Genomic DNA, 25,541 nt, shown 5'->3' with positions numbered 1-25,541 from the left:
CTATTCCATATACACTCCCCTGCTACCTAGTCCCTATACACTCCCCTGCTACCTATTCACTATACACTCCCCTGCTACCTAGTCCATATACACTCCCCTGCTACCTAGTCCCTATACACTCCCCTGCTACCTATTCCATATACACTCCCCTGCTACCTAGTCCCTATACACTCCCCTGCTACCTATTCCATATACACTCCCCTGCTACCTATTCCCTATACACTCCCCTGCTACCTAGTCCCTATTCACTCCCCTGCTACCTAGTCCCTATGCACTCCCCTACTACCTAGTCCCTATGCACTCCCCTGCTACCTAGTCCCTATACACTCCCCTGCTACCTAGTCCCTATACCCTCCCCTGCCACCTATTCCATATTCACTCCCCTGCTACCTATTCCCTATGCACTCCCCTGCTACCTAGTCCCTATGCACTCCCCTACTACCTAGTCCCTATGCACTCCCCTGCTACCTAGTCCCTATACACTCCCCTGCTACCTAGTCCCTATACCCTCCCCTGCCACCTATTCCATATACACTCCCCTGCTACCTAGTCCCTATACACTCCCCTGCTACCTATTCCATATACACTCCCCTGCTACCTAGTCCCTATACACTCCCCTGCTACCTAGTCCCTATTCACTCCCCTGCTACCTAGTCCCTATACACTCCCCTGCTACAAAGTCCCTATACACTCCACTGCTACCTATTCCATATACACTCCCCTGCTACCTAGTCCCTATACACTCCCCTGCTACCTATTCCATATACACTCCCCTGCTACCTATTCCATATACACTCCCCTGCTACCTAGTCCTTATACACTCCCCTGCTACCTATTCCATATATACTCCCCTGCTACCTAGTCCCTATACACTCCTCTGCTACCTATTCCCTATGCACTCCCCTGCTACCTAGTCCCTATACACTCCCCTGCTACCTATTCCATATACACTCCCCTGCTACCTAGTCCCTATACACTCCCCTGCTACCTAGTCCCTATACACTCCCCTGCTACCTATTCCATATACACTCCCCTGCTACCTAGTCCCTATTCACTCCCCTGCTACCTATTCCCTATGCACTCCCCTGCTACCTAGTCCCTATGCACTCCCCTACTACCTAGTCCCTATGCACTCCCCTGCTACCTAGTCCCTATACACTCCCCTGCTACCTAGTCCCTATACCCTCCCCTGCCACCTATTCCATATTCACTCCCCTGCTACCTATTCCCTATGCACTCCCCTGCTACCTAGTCCCTATGCACTCCCCTACTACCTAGTCCCTATGCACTCCCCTGCTACCTAGTCCCTATACACTCCCCTGCTACCTAGTCCCTATACCCTCCCCTGCCACCTATTCCATATACACTCCCCTGCTACCTAGTCCCTATACACTCCCCTGCTACCTATTCCATATACACTCCCCTGCTACCTAGTCCCTATACACTCCCCTGCTACCTAGTCCCTATTCACTCCCCTGCTACCTAGTCCCTATACACTCCCCTGCTACAAAGTCCCTATACACTCCACTGCTACCTATTCCATATACACTCCCCTGCTACCTAGTCCCTATACACTCCCCTGCTACCTATTCCATATACACTCCCCTGCTACCTATTCCATATACACTCCCCTGCTACCTAGTCCTTATACACTCCCCTGCTACCTATTCCATATATACTCCCCTGCTACCTAGTCCCTATACACTCCTCTGCTACCTATTCCCTATGCACTCCCCTGCTACCTAGTCCCTATACACTCCCCTGCTACCTATTCCATATACACTCCCCTGCTACCTAGTCCCTATACACTCCCCTGCTACCTAGTCCATATACACTCCCCTGCTACCTAGTCCCTATACACTCCCCTGCTACCTATTCCATATACACTCCCCTGCTACCTAGTCCCTATACACTCCCCTGCCACCTATTCCATATACACTCCCCTGCTACCTAGTCCCTATACACTCCCCTGCTACCTATTCCCTATACACTCCCCTGCTACCTAGTCCCTATACACTCCCCTGCTACCTAGTCCCTATACACTCCCTGCTACCTATTCCATATACACTCCCCTGCTACCTAGTCCCTATACACTCCCCTGCTACCTATTCCATATACACTCCCCTGCTACCTAGTCCCTATACACTCCCCTGCTACCTATTCCATATACACTCCCCTGCTACCTAGTCCCTATACACTCCCCTGCTACCTATTCCATATACACTCCCCTGCTACCTAGTCCCTATACACTCCCCTGCTACCTATTCACTATACACTCCCCTGCTACCTAGTCCATATACACTCCCCTGCTACCTAGTCCCTATACACTCCCCTCCTACCTATTCCATATACACTCCCCTGCTACCTAGTCCCTATACACTCCCCTGTTACCTATTCCCTATACACTCCCCTGCTACCTAGTCCCTATTCACTCCCCTGCTACCTATTCCCTATACACTCCCCTGCTACCTAGTCCATATACACTCCCCTGCTACCTAGTCCCTATACACTCCCCTGCTACCTATTCCATATACACTCCCCTGCTACCTAGTCCCTATACACTCCCCTGCTACCTATTCCATATACACTCCCCTGCTACCTAGTCCCTATACACTCCCCTGCTACCTAGTCCCTATACACTCCCCTGCTACCTATTCCATATATATATATATGTGTGTGTGTGTGTGTGTGTGTGTGTGTGTGTGTGTGTGTGTGTGTGTGTGTGTGTGTGTGGGGGGGGGGGGGGCTACCTAGTCCATATACACCCCCCTGCTACCTATTCCCTATACACTCCCCTGCTACCTAGTCCCTATACACTCCACTGCTACCTATTCCCTATTCACTCCCCTGCTACCTATTCCATATACACTCCCCTGCTACCTAGTCCCTATTCACTCCCCTGCTACCTATTCCCTATACACTCCCCTGCTACCTAGTCCCTATACACTCCCCTGCTACCTATTCCATATACACTCCCCTGCAACCTAGTCCTTATACACTCCCCTGCTACCTATTCCATAGACACTCCCCTGCTACCTAGTCCCTATACACTCCCCTGCTACCTATTCCCTATACACTCCCCTGCTACCTATTCCATATACACTCCCCTGCTACCTATTCCCTATACACTCCCCTGCTACCTAGTCCCTATACACTCCCCTGCTACCTATTCCATATATATGTGTGTGTGTGTGTGTGTGTGTGTGTGTGTGTGTGTGTGTGTGTGTGTGTGTGTGTGTGTGTGTGTGTGTGTGTGTGTGTGTGTGTGGGGGGGGGGCTACCTAGTCCATATACACCCCCCTGCTACCTATTCCCTATACACTCCCCTGCTACCTAGTCCCTATACACTCCCCTGCTACCTATTCCATATACACTCCCCTGCTACCTAGTCCCTATACACACCCCTGCTACCTATTCCATATACACTCCCCTGCTACCTAGTCCCTATACACTCCCCTGCTACCTAGTCCCTATACACTCCCCTGCTACCTAGTCCCTATGCACTCCCCTGCTACCTATTCCCTATACACTCCCCTGCCACCTAGTCCCTATACACTCCCCTGCTACCTAGTCCCTATGCACTCCCCTGCTACCTATTCCATATATACTCCCCTGCTACCTAGTCCCTATACACTCCTCTGCTACCTATTCCCTATGCACTCCCCTGCTACCTAGTCCCTATACACTCCCCTGCTACCTATTCCATATACACTCCCCTGCTACCTAGTCCCTATACACTCCCCTGCTACCTAGTCCCTATACACTCCCCTGCTACCTATTCCATATACACTCCCCTGCTACCTAGTCCCTATTCACTCCCCTGCTACCTATTCCCTATGCACTCCCCTGCTACCTAGTCCCTATGCACTCCCCTACTACCTAGTCCCTATGCACTCCCCTGCTACCTAGTCCCTATACACTCCCCTGCTACCTAGTCCCTATACCCTCCCCTGCCACCTATTCCATATTCACTCCCCTGCTACCTATTCCCTATGCACTCCCCTGCTACCTAGTCCCTATGCACTCCCCTACTACCTAGTCCCTATGCACTCCCCTGCTACCTAGTCCCTATACACTCCCCTGCTACCTAGTCCCTATACCCTCCCCTGCCACCTATTCCATATACACTCCCCTGCTACCTAGTCCCTATACACTCCACTGCTACCTATTCCATATACACTCCCCTGCTACCTAGTCCCTATACACTCCCCTGCTACCTAGTCCCTATTCACTCCCCTGCTACCTAGTCCCTATACACTCCCCTGCTACAAAGTCCCTATACACTCCACTGCTACCTATTCCATATACACTCCCCTGCTACCTAGTCCCTATACACTCCCCTGCTACCTATTCCATATACACTCCCCTGCTACCTATTCCATATACACTCCCCTGCTACCTAGTCCTTATACACTCCCCTGCTACCTATTCCATATATACTCCCCTGCTACCTAGTCCCTATACACTCCTCTGCTACCTATTCCCTATGCACTCCCCTGCTACCTAGTCCCTATACACTCCCCTGCTACCTATTCCATATACACTCCCCTGCTACCTAGTCCCTATACACTCCCCTGCTACCTAGTCCATATACACTCCCCTGCTACCTAGTCCCTATACACTCCCCTGCTACCTATTCCATATACACTCCCCTGCTACCTAGTCCCTATACACTCCCCTGCTACCTATTCCATATACACTCCCCTGCTACCTAGTCCCTATACACTCCCCTGCTACCTATTCCATATACACTCCCCTGCTACCTAGTCCCTATACACTCCCCTGCTACCTAGTCCCTATACACTCCCTGCTACCTATTCCATATACACTCCCCTGCTACCTAGTCCCTATACACTCCCCTGCTACCTATTCCATATACACTCCCCTGCTACCTAGTCCCTATACACTCCCCTGCTACCTATTCCATATACACTCCCCTGCTACCTAGTCCCTATACACTCCCCTGCTACCTATTCCATATACACTCCCCTGCTACCTAGTCCCTATACACTCCCCTGCTACCTATTCACTATACACTCCCCTGCTACCTAGTCCATATACACTCCCCTGCTACCTAGTCCCTATACACTCCCCTCCTACCTATTCCATATACACTCCCCTGCTACCTAGTCCCTATACACTCCCCTGCAACCTATTCCCTATACACTCCCCTGCTACCTAGTCCCTATACACTCCCCTGTTACCTATTCCCTATACACTCCCCTGCTACCTAGTCCCTATTCACTCCCCTGCTACCTATTCCCTATACACTCCCCTGCTACCTAGTCCATATACACTCCCCTGCTACCTAGTCCCTATACACTCCCCTGCTACCTATTCCATATACACTCCCCTGCTACCTAGTCCCTATACACTCCCCTGCTACCTATTCCATATACACTCCCCTGCTACCTAGTCCCTATACACTCCCCTGCTACCTAGTCCCTATACACTCCCCTGCTACCTATTCCATATATATATATATGTGTGTGTGTGTGTGTGTGTGTGTGTGTGTGTGTGTGTGTGTGTGTGTGTGTGTGTGTGTGTGTGTGTGTGGGGGGGGGGGGGGGGGGCTACCTAGTCCATATACACCCCCCTGCTACCTATTCCCTATACACTCCCCTGCTACCTAGTCCCTATACACTCCACTGCTACCTATTCCCTATTCACTCCCCTGCTACCTATTCCATATACACTCCCCTGCTACCTAGTCCCTATTCACTCCCCTGCTACCTATTCCCTATACACTCCCCTGCTACCTAGTCCCTATACACTCCCCTGCTACCTATTCCATATACACTCCCCTGCAACCTAGTCCTTATACACTCCCCTGCTACCTATTCCATAGACACTCCCCTGCTACCTAGTCCCTATACACTCCCCTGCTACCTATTCCCTATACACTCCCCTGCTACCTATTCCATATACACTCCCCTGCTACCTATTCCCTATACACTCCCCTGCTACCTAGTCCCTATACACTCCCCTGCTACCTATTCCATATATATGTGTGTGTGTGTGTGTGTGTGTGTGTGTGTGTGTGTGTGTGTGTGTGTGTGTGTGTGTGGGGGGGGGGCTACCTAGTCCATATACACCCCCCTGCTACCTATTCCCTATACACTCCCCTGCTACCTAGTCCCTATACACTCCCCTGCTACCTATTCCATATACACTCCCCTGCTACCTAGTCCCTATACACTCCCCTGCTACCTATTCCATATACACTCCCCTGCTACCTAGTCCCTATACACTCCCCTGCTACCTAGTCCCTAAACACTCCCCTGCTACCTAGTCCCTATACACTCCCCTGCTACCTAGTCCCTATACACTCCCCTGCTACCTAGTCCCTATGCACTCCCCTGCTACCTATTCCCTATACACTCCCCTGCCACCTAGTCCCTATACACTCCCCTGCCACCTAGTCCCTATACACTCCCCTGCTAACTAGTCCCTATGCACTCCCCTGCTACCTATTCCCTATGCACTCCCCTGCTATCTAGTCCCTATGCACTCCCCTGCTACCTAGTCCCTATGCACTCCCCTGGTACCTATTCCCTATACACTCCCCTGCTACCTAGTCCCTATACACTCCCCTGCTACCTATTCCCTATACACTCCCCTGATACCTAGTCCCTATACACTCCCCTGCGAACTATTCCATATACACTCCGTTGCTACCTAGTCCTTATACACTCCCCTGCTACCTATTCCCTATGCACTCCCCTGCTACCTATTCCCTATGCACTCCCCTGCTACCTAGTCCCTATACACTCCCCTGCTACCTATTCCCTATACACTCCCCTGCTACATATTCCCTATACACTCCCCTGCTACCTATTCCATATACACTCCCCTGCTACCTAGTCCCTATACACTCCCCTACTACCTAGTCCCTATACACTCCCCTGCCACCTATTCCCTATACACTCCCCTGCTACCTATTCCCTATACACTCCCCTGCTACCTATTCCCTATACACTCCCCTGCTACCTATTCCATATACACTCCCCTGCTACCTAGTCCCTATGCACTCCCCTGCTACCTATTCCCTATACACTCCCCTGCTACCTATTCCCTATACACTCCCCTGCTACCTAGTCCCTATACACTCCCCTGCTACCTATTCCCTATACACTCCCCTGCTACCTATTCCCTATGCACTCCCCTGCTATCTAGTCCCTATACACTCCCCTGCTACCTATTCCCTATACACTCCCCTGCTACCTATTCCCTATACACTCCCCTGCTACCTAGTCCCTATACACTCCCCTGCTACCTAGTCCCTATACACTCCCCTGCTACCTAGTCCCTATACACTCCCCTGCTACCTATTCCATATACACTCCCCTGCTACCTATTCCCTATGCACTCCCCTGCTACCTAGTCCCTATACACTCCCCTGCTACCTATTCCCTATACACTCCCCTGCTACCTAGTCCATATACACTCCCCTGCTACCTAGTCCCTATACACTCCCCTGCTACCTATTCCATATACACTCCCCTGCTACCTAGTCCCTATACACTCCCCTGCTACCTATTCCATATACACTCCCCTGCTACCTATTCCCTATACACTCCCCTGTTACCTAGTCCCTATACACTCCCCTGCTACCTATTCCCTATGCACTCCCCTGCTACCTAGTCCCTATACACTCCCCTTCTACCTAGTCCATATACACTCCCCTGCTACCTAGTCCCTATACACTCCCCTGCTACCTATTCCATATACACTCCCCTGCTACCTATTCCCTATGCACTCCCCTGCTACCTATTCCCTATGCACTCCCCTGCTACCTAGTCCCTATACACTCCCCTGCTACCTAGTCCCTATACACTCCCCTGCTACCTATTCCCTATACACTCCCCTGCTACCTAGTCCCTATACACTCCCCTGCTACCTATTCCATATACACTCCCCTGCTACCTAGTCCCTATACACTCCCCTGCTACCTATTCCATATACACTCCCCTGCTACCTAGTCCCTATACACTCCCCTGCTACCTAGTCCCTATACACTCCCCTGCTACCTAGTCCCTATACACTCCCCTGCTACCTAGTCCATATACACTCCCCTGCTACCTAGTCCCTATACACTCCCCTGCTACCTAGTCCATATACACTCCCCTGCTACCTAGTCCCTATACACTCCCCTGCTACCTAGTCCCTATACACTCCCCTGCTACCTAGTCCCTATACACTCCCTGCTACCTAGTCCCTATACACTCCCCTGCTACCTATTCCCTATGCACTCCCCTGCTACCTAGTCCCTATAGCACTCCCCTGCTTCCTATTCCCTATACACTCCCCTGCTACCTAGTCCCTATACACTCCCCTGCTACCTCGTCCCTATACACTCCCCTGCTACCTATTCCCTATACACTCCCCTGCTACCTAGTCCCTATACACTCCCCTGCTACCTATTCCCTATGCACTCCCCTGCTACCTAGTCCCTATACACTCCCCTGCTACCTAGTCCCTATACACTCCCCTGCTACCTATTCCCTATACACTCCCCTGCTACCTAGTCCCTACACTCCCCTGCTACCTATTCCCTATGCACTCCCCTGCTACCTAGTCCCTATACACTCCCCTGCTACCTAGTCCCTATGCACTCCCCTGCTACCTATTCCCTATACACTCCCCTGCTACCTATTCCCTATACACTCCCCTGCTACCTAGTCCCTATACACTCCCCTGCTACCTATTCCCTATACACTCCCCTGCTACCTAGTCCCTATGCACTCCCCTGCTACCTATTCCCTATACACTCCCCTGCTACCTATTCCCTATACACTCCCCTGCTACCTAGTCCCTATACACTCCCCTGCTACCTATTCCCTATACACTCCCCTGCTACCTAGTCCCTATACACTCCCCTGCTACCTATTCCATATACACTCCCCTGCTACCTAGTCCCTATAACCTCCCCTGCTACCTAGTCCCTATACACTCCCCTGCTACCTATTCCATATACACTCCCCTGCTATCTAGTCCCTATACACTCCCCTGCTACCTATTCCATATACACTCCCCTGCTACCTAGTCCCTATACACTCCCCTGCTACCTAGTCCCTATACACTCCCCTGCTACCTCGTCCCTATACACTCCCCTGCTACCTATTCCCTATACACTCCCCTGCTACCTAGTCCCTATACACTCCCCTGCTACCTAGTCCCTATGCACTCCCCTGCTACCTAGTCCCTATACACTCCCCTGCTACCTAGTCCCTATACACTCCCCTGCTACCTATTCCCTATACACTCCCCTGCTACCTAGTCCCTATACACTCCCCTGCTACCTATTCCCTATGCACTCCCCTGCTACCTAGTCCCTATACACTCCCCTGCTACCTAGTCCCTATGCACTCCCCTGCTACCTATTCCCTATACACTCCCCTGCTACCTATTCCCTATACACTCCCCTGCTACCTAGTCCCTATACACTCCCCTGCTACCTATTCCCTATACACTCCCCTGCTACCTAGTCCCTATACACTCCCCTGCTACCTATTCCATATACACTCCCCTGCTACCTAGTCCCTATAACCTCCCCTGCTACCTAGTCCCTATACACTCCCCTGCTACCTATTCCATATACACTCCCCTGCTATCTAGTCCCTATACACTCCCCTGCTACCTATTCCATATACACTCCCCTGCTACCTAGTCCCTATACACTCCCCTGCTACCTAGTCCCTATACACTCCCCTGCTACCTATTCCATATACACTCCCCTGCTACCTAGTCCCTATAACCTCCCCTGCTACCTAGTCCCTATACACTCCCCTGCTACCTATTCCATATACACTCCCCTGCTATCTAGTCCCTATACACTCCCCTGCTACCTATTCCATATACACTCCCCTGCTACCTAGTCCCTATACACTCCCCTGCTACCTAGTCCCTATATACTCCCCTGCTACCTAGTCCATATACACTCCCCTGCTATCTAGTCCCTATATACTACACTGGGTCTGTCTGGATCACATTACAACACAACAGCCTTTTCTCTGCATTCTGGAGAGGTACTACTGATGCACCAACACCAGGCCAGCAGCCTGTGAGTCAAGCCACGTAAACACACTAACACACACACATACAAATATACATGCACACAAACATGCATGCACGAGCTCGCATGCAGGTACACACACACACAAACACACACACACACACACACACACACACACAACACACACACACACACACACACACACACACACACACACACACACACACACACACACACACACACAACACACAGCACATCCACAACTCAGCTCCTGGGAGAGAGGGAGAGTGCTCAGCAGCTCTATGAATGTTGGATTACAGTAGAGAACAAGGAATGAACACCTGTTTAGTAGTTGTTTGCCCACAAATCTCTGTTCACTAATGTCTATGAATGGAAAATATATGAGACAAATGCACTCCACGATCATCTACTTTTTTAGTTATGTGTTTGCTAGAGGGCGCAGGCCTATATTCAGGAGGAAAAAGAGAAAAGGGAAGCACTACAAATAAAAAATATGATACCGTTTGGTTAGTTCCACGTCAACCCTTCCCTGCAAGAACAGAACTGGCCTTGGTTTTGGGGACAGCACAAATCCATTTAAAATGCATGTGGATGACCATAAAAAAACGGTCTATTTTTAAAGCTCCAATTATATTTAATTGTAGAAAAACATGCCCAGTGTGGGGCACGCTGTAAACTGATCACACATTGTGACGGTGCTGTTTTCATAGAGGCCTCGCTCTCGCAGCTAAAGCATATGGTCAGGCCTGGGATGGAAAGAAAGAGGGAGGAGAGGGAGAAAGAAAATGAGAGAGAGAGAGAGAGAGAAGGAAAGAGGGAATGAGAAGGAGAGAGCAAGAGAGAGCTGGGGAGAAAGAGAGAGAAGTGAATAGACCAATAGAGAGAGAGGGGGAGAGATAAAGAGAAAGACAGGGAGATATAGGGGAGGGGTTTTCCTCTGTTTCCCTGTCTTGCGGTGGGAGGTTATTTTTATCTGGGCACAGCCGTCCCTCCTCCCACACACAGAGTTCTCAGTCAGAGTGACCATACATACAGTAGACTACATAGAGATATTCCACTACACCACCATGTGCTGCACACATCTTCTCCTCTATATTCAACAAGAAAAAACAAGTGAACCAACATCTGTCCTTCACAGACAGTCCTTCCATCCTGCCATTTTCTGTGAAAGCACCATAAGATGTTATTACCGCTTATAGTCAGTCACAACACATAATTCATTATAAGCGTGTTATAATGCATTACAGAGCACATGATACATGATACACATATGTGCAGTGCCTTCAGAAAGTATTCATACCCTGTGACTTATACCACATTTTCTTGTGTTACAGCCTGAATTCAAAATTGATTAAATATTGTTTTCTCTCTCTCACCCATCTACACACAATACCCCATAATGACAAAGTGAAAACATGTTTTTAGAAATGTTTGCAAATTAATTGAAAATGATATACAGAAATATCTAATTTACATAAATGTTCACTACTGAGTCAATACTTTGTAGAAGCACCTTTGGCAGGGAGTATTTCTGGGTAATTTCCTAAGAGATTTCCACACCTGTTTTGTGCAACATTTGTCAATTATTATTTAAAAATTCTTCAAGTTCTGTTAAATTGGTTGTTGATCATTGCTTGACAACCATTTTCAGTTCTTGCCATAGATTTTCAAGTAAATTTAAATCAAAACTGTAAGTAGACCACTCATGAACATTCACTCTCTTGGTAAGCAACTCCAGTATAGATTTGTGTTTTAGGTTATTGTCCAGCTGAAAGGTGAATTCATCTCCCAGTGTCTGGTGGAAAGCAGACTGAACCAGGTTGTCCTCTAGGATTCTGGAATATTTTTTATTCAGTACTAGCTTCCTTCTTTTCACTCTGTCAATTAGGTTAGTATTGTGGAGTAACTACAATGTTGTTGATCCATCCTCAGTTTTCTCCTATCACAGCCATTAAACTCTGTAACTGTTTTAAAGTCACCATTGGCCTCATGGTGAAATTTCTGAGCGGTTTCCTTCCTCTCTGGCAACTGAGTTAGAAAGGACGCCTGTATCTATGTAGTGACTGGGTGTATTGATACAGCCGTCCAAAGTGTAATTAATAACTTCACCATGCTCAAAGGGATATTCAATGTCTGCTTTTTTTACCCATCTACCAATAGGTGCTCTTCCTTGTGAGGCATTGGAAAACCTCCCTGGTCTTTGTGGTTGAATCTGTGTTTGAAATTCACTGCTCGACTGAGGGACCTAACAGATAGATAATTGTATGTGTGGGGGAACAGAGATAGTCATTCAAAAATCATGTTAAGCACTATTATTGCACAGTCCATGCAACTTATTAAGCAGATTTTTACTCATGGACTTATTTAGGTTTGCCATAACAAAGGGGTTGAATACTTATTGACTCAAGACATTTCAGTTTTTAATTTTTTATTAATTTGTAATCATTTCAAAAACATAATTCCACTTTGACATTATGGGGTATTGTGTGTATTCCAGTGACCAAAAATTGCAATGGAATCCATTTTAAATGCAGGCTCTAACACAACAAAATGTGGAAAAAGTCAAGGGGTATGAAAACTTTCTGAAGGCACTCTATATACTTCATACAAAGTGTTACCAAAGCATTCTTGAGCTAGTCCCATGGGAAAACTATGTGTTGCTCAAATCGTCCACTCCTAAAGGTTGCCTCCTGACGTGTAAACTGCTATTTGCCCTCTCAGTTTCACATGTCCAAAGCAAAAAAGGCCTCTCTCAGATCCCATTCCCCACATTCCTGCTGAATGCGTGTCAGGTCAAACCAATCCTGTTGAGATTAGTGGTGTGATGTGGCTGGAGAAAGACACACGTCATTCAGTGAGAATTTAACAAGTCATGGCGAATGTTTAACACAGCATATTCCTACTGAGCTTGAGCCATATACTGTTTAAACCATATACAGGGGTGTTTTACAAAATACCGACGGTATGATTTTCAATATAGTGGTGCTGCGAGGGTGCTTGCTACGCCACTGCTTATAACTATAAGTATAACTATAAGAAATCTAAGATTAGAAAAATAAGTTATATCCAGCTCAGTGCTCCAGCTATGCATTTGGTTTGCTAACTTGCTAGCTAAGTGGTTAGATGTCAAGATCAAGCTTCTTGGTTACAGCAGAGACATTCAAATCCCCTCCTGGATCAAGATCCCTGTTGCCTTTTTACCTTCAAAATAGCGCCCCTTGTGTGCACATTCGATTTTACCATATACCCCGGTATGGTACCGAAACAGTTTGACGGTATGGAAATCTGGATACCACCCAACTGTAATTCCTATAACACTAGCCTGGTTTAGTCCATGTTACCAACAACACTCTGTTAGTTCTCTCTCTCTCTGTCTCTTAGATAGAGAATGCAGGACATGCTTCAATAATGCCTCCAGCCCACAACATCACAATGCCCTAACAGAGAATATGCCGGTACTTTAAATAATAATAGGACGACTTAGAAATTACTTTCCACAACAATACAGCAGTGGCATTATTCTGGCTCCAGGTGGCCATTCAGGTTTTCACAACACACCCGAGCAATTAATTTGTCATTCAAAGAAGCCAATAAGCTTTGTACATTACAAACAAAAGGCTACTATGCCTAGTATTTACTGTCCTATTTACAGCCGAGGAGCTGTAGCTGGTGTTGGCCTATTTACAGCTGAGGAGCTGTAGCTAGTGTTGACCTATTTACAGCTGCGGAGCTGTAGCTAGTGTTGACCTATTTACAGCCGAGGAGCTGTAGCTAGTGTTGGCCTATTTACAGCCGAGGAGCTGTAGCTAGTGTTGACCTATTTACAGCAGAGGAGCTGTAGCTGGTGTTGACCTATTTACAGCCGAGGAGCTGTAGCTAGTGTTGACATATTTACAGCCGAAGAGCTGTAGCTAGTGTTGGCCAATTTACAGCTGAGGAGCTGTAGCTAGTGTTGGCCTATTTACAGCCGAAGAGCTGTAGCTAGTGTTGGCCAATTTACAGCAGAGGAGCTGTAGCTGGTGTTGGCCTATTTACAGCCGAGGAGCTGTAGCTAGTGTTGGCCTATTTACAGCTGAGGAGCTGTAGCTAGTGTTGGCCAATTTACAGCAGAGGAGCTGTAGCTGGTGTTGGCCTATTTACAGCCGAGGAGCTGTAGCTGGTGTTGACCTATTTACAGCTGAGGAGCTGTAGCTAGTGTTGACCTATTTACAGCCGAGGAGCTGTAGCTAGTGTTGGCCTATTTACAGCCGAGGAGCTGTAGCTAGTGTTGGCCTATTTACAGCAGAGGAGCTGTAGCTGGTGTTGACCTATTTACAGCCGAGGAGCTGTAGCTAGTGTTGACATATTTACAGCCGAAGAGCTGTAGCTAGTGTTGGCCAATTTACAGCTGAGGAGCTGTATCTAGTGTTGGCCTATTTACAGCTGAAGAGCTGTAGCTAGTGTTGGCCTATTTACAGCCGAGGAGCTGTAGCTAGTGTTGGCCTATTTACAGCCGAGGAGCTGTAGCTGATGTTGACCTATTTACAGCTGAGGAGCTGTAGCTAGTGTTGGCCTATTTACAGCCGAGGAGCTGTAGCTGGTGTTGACCTATTTACAGCTGAGGAGCTGTAGCTAGTGTTGACCTATTTGCAGCCGAGGAGCTGTAGCTAGTGTTGGCCTATTTACAGCTGAGGAGCTGTAGCTGGTGTTGACCTATTTACAGCCGAGGAGCTGTAGCTAGTGTTGACCTATTTACAGCCGAGGAGCTGTAGCTAGTGTTGGCCTATTTACAGCCGAGGAGCTGTAGCTAGTGTTGGCCTATTTACAGCCGAGGAGCTGTAGCTAGTGTTGGCCTATTTACAGCCGAGGAGCTGTAGCTAGTGTTGGCCTCTTTACAGCCGAGGAGCTGTAGCTAGTGTTGACCTATTTACAGCCGAGGAACTGTAGCTGGTGTTGGCCTATTTACAGCCGAGGAGCTGTAGCTAGTGTTGGCCTATTTACAGCCGAGGAGCTGTAGATAGTGTTGGCCTATTTACAGCCGAGGAGCTGTAGATAGTGTTGGCCTATTTACAGCCGAGGAGCTGTAGCTGGTGTTGACCTATTTACAGCTGAGGAGCTGTAACTAGTGTTGGCCTATTTACAGCTGAGGAGCTGTAGCTAGTGTTGACCTATTTACAGCTGAGGAGCTGTAATTAGTGTTGGCCTATTTACAGCTGAGGAGCTGTAGCTAGTGTTGGTCTGTAGAACTCACCAGTGTTGTATAATACGGGTGTGACGTTTAAACAAATTTGGGATCGTTAAAACCACTAAAAAGATGTACATCACAGTGCAGTTATTACAAAACTACCATTAACAGGTTCCCATCATCATCATAAAGGAAACATTTAAATTAAACAAATACCTAACGCTACAATGCTGTAAGTAGGAGGAGATATGCATCTTTCAAATTATTTGCCACAAATGTGAAGCGCTCCGCCTGTCATAATCGTTAAAAGTTGGAAAAATGGCAGAGTGAGACAGGGAAGTCCTGTATGGCATTACTTTGAGAAGTTAAATGAGAAGGTGATGAAATACAAACTTGTGAGGTTGAATTGAGCTACAGTGGCAGTACAGGTGCTGAAAGACGCACCGTGAGACACAACCCGTTGTTGTCAGCCGTGCGATAAGGGACGGAGTGAAAAAAATCACAGCGCTGATTACAGAAATGATTAGAGTTGAAATGCAGCCATTGTCAATAGTAGAGGTGTCACGTCCTGACCAGTAAAGGGGTTATTTGTTATATTAGTTTGGTCAGGACGTGGCAGGGGGTATTTGTTTAGAGTGTTTCGGGGTTTGTTGGGCTATGTGTTTTTGTAGAGGGGTGTTTGTTTAGAGTGTTCCAGGGTTTTGGTTAATGTTCTATGTTAGTATATTTCTATGTTCTAGTCTAGTCTTTCTAGTTCTATGTTTAGTTTATTGATTTGGCCTTCAATTGGAGGTAGCTGTTCCTCGTTGCCTCTGATTGAAGGTCCTATGTATAGGGGTGTTTTGGTAATGGGAATTGTGGGTAGTTATTTCCTGTTTAGTGTATGTAGCACCTGACGGGACTGTGTAGTGTCGTTCGTTCGTTTTTGTATACGTGTTTCTTTTGGTTTTTCCTTCTTTTATAATAAATAAGAAGATGAGTGTACATTTTCCCGCTGCACCTTGGTCTACTTCAAACGACACCCGTTACAAGAGGATGTCGGCTTCAATACCCTAATGGTATATCTAGAACCAGACTACAAGACACCATGTCGATGGAGAAATTGTACAAGTCCAAGCTCTGAATTGTAAAAGTCCAAGCTCTGAAAATGGCCTTTGTGGCATCGATAGGAGTGAAAAACTACAAAGTGTAAATAGGATAATTTGTCATAAAGTCAGTCTGGTCTAAAACAGAGTTTGGAACATCCGTGCGTCACAACAGGTAAATGAAGGTTGGGTTTTGATTTGAAGATGTCCATTTGCCCACCAACATGGGGTGAACAGCTGCTGTGATTGCTCTCTATCCAATAGCATAGACAGTTAGACAGACCTGCCAATCAGCTCTGACTTTGTTTACATAAGACAATATGTCAAGTATTTTTGAATTTGAGAAATACTGCACCAAACACCTTAGTTAGATGTAAAATTGCGCAACTAAAACATCCTCAGCAAAAACGTCAAAATTATTTACCTATTTCTCAGATTCATTCTGGGGATTTTGAGAAAATGAAATAGGCTTCTGCGTCTACAGTGTCTCATGGGGGACAAACATCATTAACCAAACGTGGAATCGATCAGGAAACACAACTCCAAGACTGAATTTTAGTTTCTTCTAATGAGCAACAGAAAAACAAATGTGCCAAACAGCATGTTCAGTGGCTCTTTAACAACAGATTGTTGGACGTCTATGAGCATGCTGTCATACATCACTGCAACGAGCCATCACATTGATGAGAAGTGGGGCATTAAGGACGTACTGACAACTGAGAACACGGAAGAGAGGCACACAACAGAGACCCTAAAACGGCATTAATACCATCGTTGCTGAGTGGGTGGAGGACAGCAGTAAGATGAGCGACGTCTGGTAGGGTTTCCACTAGTTACCACAGCCACAGCCACAAACTGAAATTTGTTTAATCTTTTTGGTCTTAATTTTAGTATCGGTCTACAGTAACTTAGCTCTGTTGATTCTTGATGTACAGTAGGCACTATGGTCTCTGTAACTCACCTGTGATGAGCTCGCGGACCTCCATGTCATTGGTCTTCCTCAGCAGGCGGACAAGGGCGGGGATACCGTCACAGTTCTTGATGGCCACCTTGTTGTCGTGGTCCTTCCCATAGGAGATGTTCCTCAGGGCTCCGCAGGCCTTGCGGTGGACCTCAGCCTTGGGATGGTCCAGTAGGCTTGCCAGCACTGGGATCCCCTTCAGCTGGCGCACATCTTTCTTGATCTTGTCGTTTTCGTAGCACAGGTGCTGCAGGTAGGCGGCAGCGTTAGACTTGACCGGGTCGATGGGGTGGCCCAGCATGGCTATGACCTCTTGCAGATCGGGGTCACGCCAGCGCGGGTCCTTGCGGATGCTGTCGATGGAGGGCGAGCGGCGGCCAGCCAGGCGGTCCAGGCTGGCCATGCTCCCCCTCTCGGGCTGGGCCAGGGGGGCCGGGTACATGCCATGGATATAGGGGTGTTGCTCGTCAATCATCTCCGCCTCGATGGGATCCTCGTAACCCCTATAATAGAGAGAGGGTACGTTTGAGGAAAGATCATGTAACATTGTTCAGAGCATTTCATATCTCTCTGTGAGGAGTTGTAGTTGTATGTTTTCTGTACATTTTCAGGACATTGGGATACGATTTAGTCTACGACTGCAAGGTTAACACCATCAATACTACTTCTACTACTACTAAAATAGATGGAGAGAGCATTTATTGGGATTTGTATAATAGAGGGATTTCAGGAGAAAGAGAAGGGGGGATAAGAGTTGAGAAAGGCAAAGTGAGGTGAGAGTGATTGACTGATGGAGGGAAAAAGGAGATAGACACAGGAGTGACGGAGAGGTGAAAAGACAGGAGCGAGAGAGGAGAAAAGAGGACAAAGACGGAGACGGGGGACAAACAAGGCTGGTCTGTTATTAACAGCTGTGTCAGAGGGCCGCTCCCATCGATAAGAGAAACAGGGGCCACTTCCTTATTAACCGTCTCTGTTGGCTCAGAGTGATGTTCTCGTTTACCTTTTTTAATAATGATGAGGGAGCTGGTGTTAGTGTTGGGCGAGGAGGAGGAGGAGAGGGAGAGAGAGAAAAAGAGTGAGAGTAGAGACAGAAAGACCCAGGTAGAGCAGGAAAGGCGATAGAAAGAGGGAGAGAGAGAAAAAGAAAGAGGGAGCGAGTGAAAGAAAAACAGACAGAAATAAATAATTTTATTTGAAACAGCAAGCCAGACAAAATTAAATGGGGCTATTTATATAATAAATATGAATTTGGAGGGCAGAAATTATTAAATATTAAAGCATTAGACCACTCACTAAAGGCTTCAGTCACACAAAAGTTACACTTAAATCTGAACTGGTTCTCTAACAGATTAGTAAGGTCTCAGCTAGGGCTGTTACGGTGATCTCATTACCGCTACACCGGCGGTCACGAGTCATGATGGCAGTCAAATTCCATGTGACCGTTTAGTCACGTTAATTAGGCTTATCCAAGCTTTGATGCTGCTGATGGTCATTAATAGCCTACCAAACCTGCTAACTGCCTGGTACTCAGCACTCTATTGTCACTCTAATCACTCATAAATGTGAATGTATATCGAAAATCTAATCAAACACTTAATGAGAGCCCATGAGCTCAAGTAGTGCAACATTTCTTTATGCTATGCAATTGAGGCCTCTATTAAAAAGAGTAGGATCCCATCAGCTTTCTATAGGCTAGGCCTACTATATTTATTTCTCAACTTTCCTAATATTAAGCACATTGCTTCTCTTTACAACAGGAGTATAGCTTACCTGACTGGCATGAAAATGAACCATGGGAAAGTTGTATTTTTTTCCCCTGGACTGAAACATGACCCGCCAAACAGAGCTTCTTAACACCCACCCGCTTAACCGGGAAGCCAGCCTAACCAATGTGTCGGAGGAAACACTGTTCAACTGATGACCGCAGTCAGCCTGCTGGCGCCCGGTCCACCACAAGGAGTCGCTAGAGCCAAGTAAAGCCCCCCCGGTCAAACCCTCCCCTAACCTGGACGACACTGGGCCAATTGTGCGCCTCCCTATGGTACTCCCGGTCACGACCTGTTGTGACACAGCCCGGGATTGAACCCGGGTCAGTTGTGACGCCTCAAGCACCGCGATGCAGTGCCTTAGACTGCTGCGCTACTCGCTAGGCATAGTCCTAAGGTTTGTATCACAACTAAAGTGGCCAAATAACTTCTTAAAATGAAGCACAGTCTAACTGGCATACATACGCAGCCCGTCTGATCTGTTCTGTCAGCCTCATTGCTTAAAAACATTTTTTTATGCTAGTGGTTGTATAAATTTGGGATCTATCGCATCTCACAACTGTCCCAGACTATGTTTGGAATATTTATTTCTCACACAGAATAGGTCAACTTTTGTACTATGGGGGATAGTAGATTGACATAAGCTAGTTATTTTGTTGTTCGTTTGGCTTAATCATCTTGTTGGCTGACGAAAAGTAAATATGGAAAGTTCTTCCAATATCTTCAGTATGCACCTTGGAATTGGATAGGGATGCGCACAGTTGCATCCCCGATGTGTCTGTCTTCACTTCTAGCCTGTGAGAAAGACCCACGTGACAGAGAGCCATGTGAGTGAGAGGTGCTTTGGAGCATGCAGCCAGGCGAAGGGAATTATAATTATTATATTCAGCCCAAGGGCGCAGCGGTCTAAGACATGGATTGTTTTAGGGGGCATTATGGCCACAGAATGGTGATGCCGCCAGGAAATTTGCAGCATTATCAAGTACTTGACAAATTGTGAATGAGTGACTGATGAAGTGTGTACAGCCTGCACAAAAAAACAAAGCAGAGCTCATGCCTTTTAATGCAACTTTTTTCAAATCATCATTAGAGTCGCATCATGCAGCTTTAGAATGTATTGGAACTCAGAGTGATCCAGTTTGTCCCGAAATAAAGAGTAGTAGACAGCTCCTACAGAGCTGGAACCGTTCATTTACTTCTCCAGACAAAAAGGGCTCCATTGCAAAACTCATCTGGGACTAACTTTGTTAGCTTGATTTCTAGCAGCTTAGCTAGCAGCTGGTTAGCGGCTCTGTCAAGCAGGCTTCAACCTGTCTGTTAAGTGGGATTCCGGGACAAGAAATAGCGGTCCTAGCTGTTAGAAGCTAACCGCGTCACGGAATCCATGTAAAAACAAGTTCAGTATTTATTTCTAATGAAGATTGGTAATTTTTTGGTCAAAAACAACAAACCGAGTGTTTCCAGCATACAGTGTTCAGCTGCACACTCCCTGTGGCCAGGAGAGGAGAGGCAGCACTAGAGAGAGAGAACCCCACCATGCCCACAGGGAGGTTTCTGACCCAACACTGCCTCACCAAAGACTATGCTAATGCCCTGTCTGTCCTGGCTGCCTCCCTGGGACTGGGCCTAGGTTAGCTTAGCGCCAGAGACATTAAGGGAGATGTATTCCATTTCTATATACAGTATGACGGTGCTAAGCAGTTAGCTCTCCTGTGGTGAAGTGGGTCCCGAGGTAGGCCTACACGCCCCAGATGAGAGCCCCTCTATTCCACTCGATCCCCTCCAGTCTCTCCTCCGTCTCCAGGCCCCTCCAGTAACCTTCCTCCCTAGCCCTCTTTGGTCTGTGATCTACACAAGGCTCTCTGCTCATCAATTCTCAAGGAGCACACACTGAAGGGGGCAAAAAGTGGAACTCTTCATTTCCATCTCAGAGTGGTGGAGGAGGAGGCGATCTCCCGACTGACAGATCATTAGGGTTCTGAAGCATACTGTAGCCATGTTTCCCAACCCTGGTGCTCCAGTACCCCCAACAGTACACATGTTTATTGTAACCCTGGTGCTCCAGTACCCCCAACAGTACACATCTTTATTGTAACCCTGGTGCTCCAGTACCCCCAACAGTACACATCTTTATTGTAACCCTGGTGCTCCAGTACCCCCAACAGTACACATCTTTATTGTAACCCTGGTGCTCCAGTACCCCCAACAGTACACATCTTTATTGTAACCCTGGTGCTCCAGTACCCCCAACAGTACACATCTTTATTGTAACCCTGGTGCTCCAGTACCCCCAACAGTACACATCTTTATTGTAACCCTGGTGCTGCAGTACCCCAACAGTACACATCTTTATTGTAACCCTGGTGCTCCAGTACCCCCAACAGTACACATCTTTATTGTAACCCTGGTGCTCCAGTACCCCCAACAGTACACATCTTTATTGTAACCCTGGTGCTCCAGTACCCCCAACAGTACACACCTTTATTGTAACCCTGGTGCTGCAGTACCCCAACAGTACACATCTTTATTGTAAACCTGGTGCTCCAGTACCCCCAACAGTACACACGTTTATTGTAACCCTGGTGCTCCAGTACCCCCAACAGTACACATCTTTATTGTAACCCTGGTGCTGCAGTACCCCAACAGTACACAGGTTTATTGTAACCCTGGTGCTCCAGTACCCCCAAAAGTATACACGTTTATTCTACCCTGGTGCTCCAGTACCCCCAACAGTACACATCTTTATTGTAACCCTGGTGCTCCAGTACCCCAACAGTACACATCTTTATTGTAACCCTGGTGCTCCAGTACCCCAACAGTACACATCTTTATTGTAACCCTGGTGCTCCAGTACCCCAACAGTACACATCTTTATTGTAACCCTGGTGCTCCAGTACCCCCAACAGTACACATCTTTATTGTAACCCTGGTGCTCCAGTACCCCCAACAGTACACATCTTTATTGTAACCCTGGTGCTCCAGTACCCCAACAGTACACATCTTTATTGTAACCCTGGTGCTCCAGTACCCCCAACAGTACACATCTTTATTGTAACCCTGGTGCTCCAGTACCCCCAACAGTACACATCTTTATTGTAACCCTGGTGCTCCAGTACCCCCAACAGTATACATCTTTATTGTAACCCTGGTGCTCCAGTACCCCAACAGTACACATCTTTATTGTAACCCTGGTGCTCCAGTACCCCCAACAGTACACATCTTTATTGTAACCCTGGTGCTCCAGTACCCCCAACAGTACACATCTTTATTGTAACCCTGGTGCTCCAGTACCCCAACAGTACACATCTTTATTGTAACCCTGGTGCTCCAGTACCCCCAACAGTACACATCTTTATTGTAACCCTGGTGCTCCAGTACCCCCAACAGTACACATCTTTATTGTAACCCTGTTGCTCCAGTACCCCCAACAGTATACATATTTATTGTAATCCTGGTGCTCCAGTATCCCCAACAGTACACATATTTTAAGTATGTGTACTGTTGGGGGTACTGGAGGACCAGGGCTGGGAAATACTGCTGTAGCCAGGTATATCTATCTATATATATATATATATATATATATATATATATATAGTTCTCTAAAGACACAAGAGACAATAATACAAGAAACAACACTTCTGTAGCTTGTCAACTATGTGTCTGTCTATCCCTGTTCTCTCCCCTCTGCACAGGCCATACAAACGCTTCACACCGCGTGGCCGCTGCCACTCTAACCTGGTGGTCCCAGCGCGCACGACCCACGTGGAGTTCCAGGTCTCCGGCAGCCTCTGGAACTGCCGGTCTGCAGCCAACAAGGCTGAGTTCATCTCAGCCTATGCTACCCTCCAGTCCCTAGACTTCCTGACGCTGACGGAAACATGGATTACCACAGATAACACTGCTACTCCTACTGCTCTCTCTTCGTCTGCCCATGTGTTCTCGCATACCCCTAGAGCATCGAGCCAGCGGGGTGGTGGCACTGGAATCCTCATCTCTCCCAAGTGGACATTCTCTCTTTCTCCCCTGACCCATCTGTCTATCTCCTCATTTGAATTCCATGCTGTCACAGTTACCAGCCCTTTCAAGCTTAACATCCTTATCATTTATTGCCCTCCAGGTTTCCTTGGAGAGTTCATCAATGAGCTTGACGCCTTGATAAGTTCCTTTCCTGAAGATGGCTCACCTCTCACAGTTCTGGGTGACTTTAACCTCCCCACGTCTACCTTTGACTCATTCCTCTCTGCCTCCTTCTTTCCACTCCTCTCCTCTTTTGACCTCACCCTCTCACCTTCCCCCCCCCCTACTCACAAGGCAGGCAATACGCTTGACCTCATCTTTACTAGATCCTGTTCTTCCACTAATCTCATTGCAACTCCCCTCCAAATCTCCGACCACTACCTTGTATCCTTTTCCCTCTTGCTCTCATCCAACAATTCTCACTCTGCCCCTACTCGGATGGTATTGCGCCGTCCCAACCTTCGCTCTCTCTCTCCCGCTACTCTCTCCTCTTCCATCCTATCATCTCTTCCCTCTGCTCAAACCTTCTCCAACCTATCTCCTGATTCTGCCTCCTCAACCCTCCTCTCCTCCCTTTCTGCATCCTTTGATTTTCTCTGTCCCCTATCCTCCAGGCCGGCTCGGTCCTCCCCTCCTGCTCCGTGGCTCGACGACTCACTACGAGCTCACAGAACAGGGCTCCGGGCAGCCGAGCGGAAATGGAGGAAAACTCGCCTCCCTGCGGACCTGGCATCCTTTCACTCCCTCTTCTCTACATTCTCCTCTTCTGTCTCTGCTGCTAAAGCCACTTTCTACCACTCTAAATTCCAAGCATCTGCCTCTAACCCTAGGAAGCTCTTTGCTACCTTCTCCTCCCTCCTGAATCCTCCTCCCCCTCCCCCCCCCCTCCTCCCTCTCTGCAGATGACTTCGTCAACCATTTTGAAAAGAAGGTTGACGATATCCGATCCTCGTTTGCTAAGTCAAACGACACCGCTGGTCCTGCTCCCACTGCCCTACCCTGTCTTTTGACACCTTTCTCCCCTCTCTCTCCAGATGTAATCTCGCGTCTTGTGACAGCCGGCCGCCCAACAACCTGCCCACTTGACCCTATCCCCTCCTCTCTTCTCCAGACCATTTCCGGAGACCTTCTCCCCTACCTCACCTCGCTCATCAACTCATCCTTGACCGCTGGCTACGTCCCTTCCGTCTTCAAGAGAGCGAGAGTTGCACCCCTTCTGAAAAAACCTACACTCGATCACTCCGATGTCAACAACTACAGACCAGTATCCCTTCTTTCTTTTCTCTCCAAAACTCTTGAGCGTGCCGTCCTTGGCCAGCTCTCCTGCTATCTCTCTCAGAATGACCTTCTTGATCCTAATCAGTCAGGTTTCAAGACTGGGCATTCAACTGAGACTGCTCTTCTCTGTGTCACGGAGGCTCTCCGCACTGCTAAAGCTAACTCTCTCTCCTCTGCTCTCATCCTTCTAGACCTATCTGCTGCCTTTGATACTGTGAACCATCAGATCCTCCTCTCCACCCTCTCCGAGTTGGGCATCTCCGGCGCGGCCCACGCTTGGATTGCGTCCTACCTGACAGGTCGCTCCTACCAGGTGGCGTGGCGAGAATCTGTCTCCGCACCATGCGCTCTCACCACTGGTGTCCCCCAGGGCTCTGTTCTAGGCCCTCTCCTATTCTCGCTATACACCAAGTCACTTGGCTCTGTCATATCCTCACATGGTCTCTCCTATCATTGCTATGCAGACGACACACAATTAATCTTCTCCTTTCCCCCTTCTGATAACCAGGCGGCGAATCGCATCTGCATGTCTGTCAGACATATCAGTGTGGATGACGGATCACCACCTCAAGCTGAACCTCGGCAAGACGGAGCTGCTCTTCCTCCCGGGGAAGGACTGCCCGTTCCATGATCTCGCCATCACGGTTGACAACTCCCTTGTGTCCTCCTCCCAGAGTGCTAAGAACCTTGGCATGATCCTGGACAACACCCTGTCGTTCTCCACTAACATCAAGGATAGTGACCCGATCCTGTAGGTTCAGGCTCTACAACATTCGCAGAGTACGACCCTGCCTCACACAGGAAGCGGCGCAGGTCCTAATCCAGGCACTTGTCATCTCCCGTCTGGATTACTGCAACTCGCTGTTGGCTGGGCTCCCTGCCTGTGCCATTAAACCCCTACAACTCATCCAGAACGCCGCAGCCCGTCTGGTGTTCAACCTTCCCAAGTTCTCTCACGTCACCCCGCTCCTCCGCTCTCTCCACTGGCTTCCAGTTGAAGCTCGCATCCGCTACAAGACCACGGAGCTGTGAAGGGAACGGCACCTCCATACCTTCAGGCTCTGATCAGGCCCTACACCCAAACAAGGGCACTGCGTTCATCCACCTCTGGCCTGCTGGCCCCCTACCTCTGAGGAAGCACAGTTCCCGCTCAGCCCAGTCAAAACTGTTCGCTGCTCTGGCACCCCAATGGTGGAACAAGCTCCCTCACGACGCCGGGACAGCGGAGTCA

General features: G+C 48.2%; 1 protein-coding gene across 24 annotated transcripts in view; it reads right to left on the bottom strand.

Annotated features, from left to right (window-relative positions):
- The window catches only part of LOC106580487 (splicing regulator ARVCF), a 371,259-nt gene that overhangs the window by 85,046 nt on the left and 260,672 nt on the right, over positions 1–25,541 (bottom strand). For all 24 annotated transcript variants that reach the window (XM_045703240.2, XM_014161608.3, XM_045703241.2 and 21 more), the window contains one exon: positions 17,247–17,749. In XM_045703240.2, coding sequence (XP_045559196.1) covers positions 17,247–17,749 — 503 coding nt within the window. The remainder of the gene's footprint in view (positions 1–17,246; positions 17,750–25,541) is intronic.

This window comes from Salmo salar, chromosome 20 (assembly GCF_965601325.2).
Source record: "Salmo salar chromosome 20, fSalSal1, whole genome shotgun sequence".
Lineage (NCBI taxonomy): Eukaryota > Metazoa > Chordata > Actinopteri > Salmoniformes > Salmonidae > Salmo > Salmo salar.
Note: the sequence above shows the minus strand (reverse complement) of the source record. Positions and strands in the feature narration are given on the sequence as shown.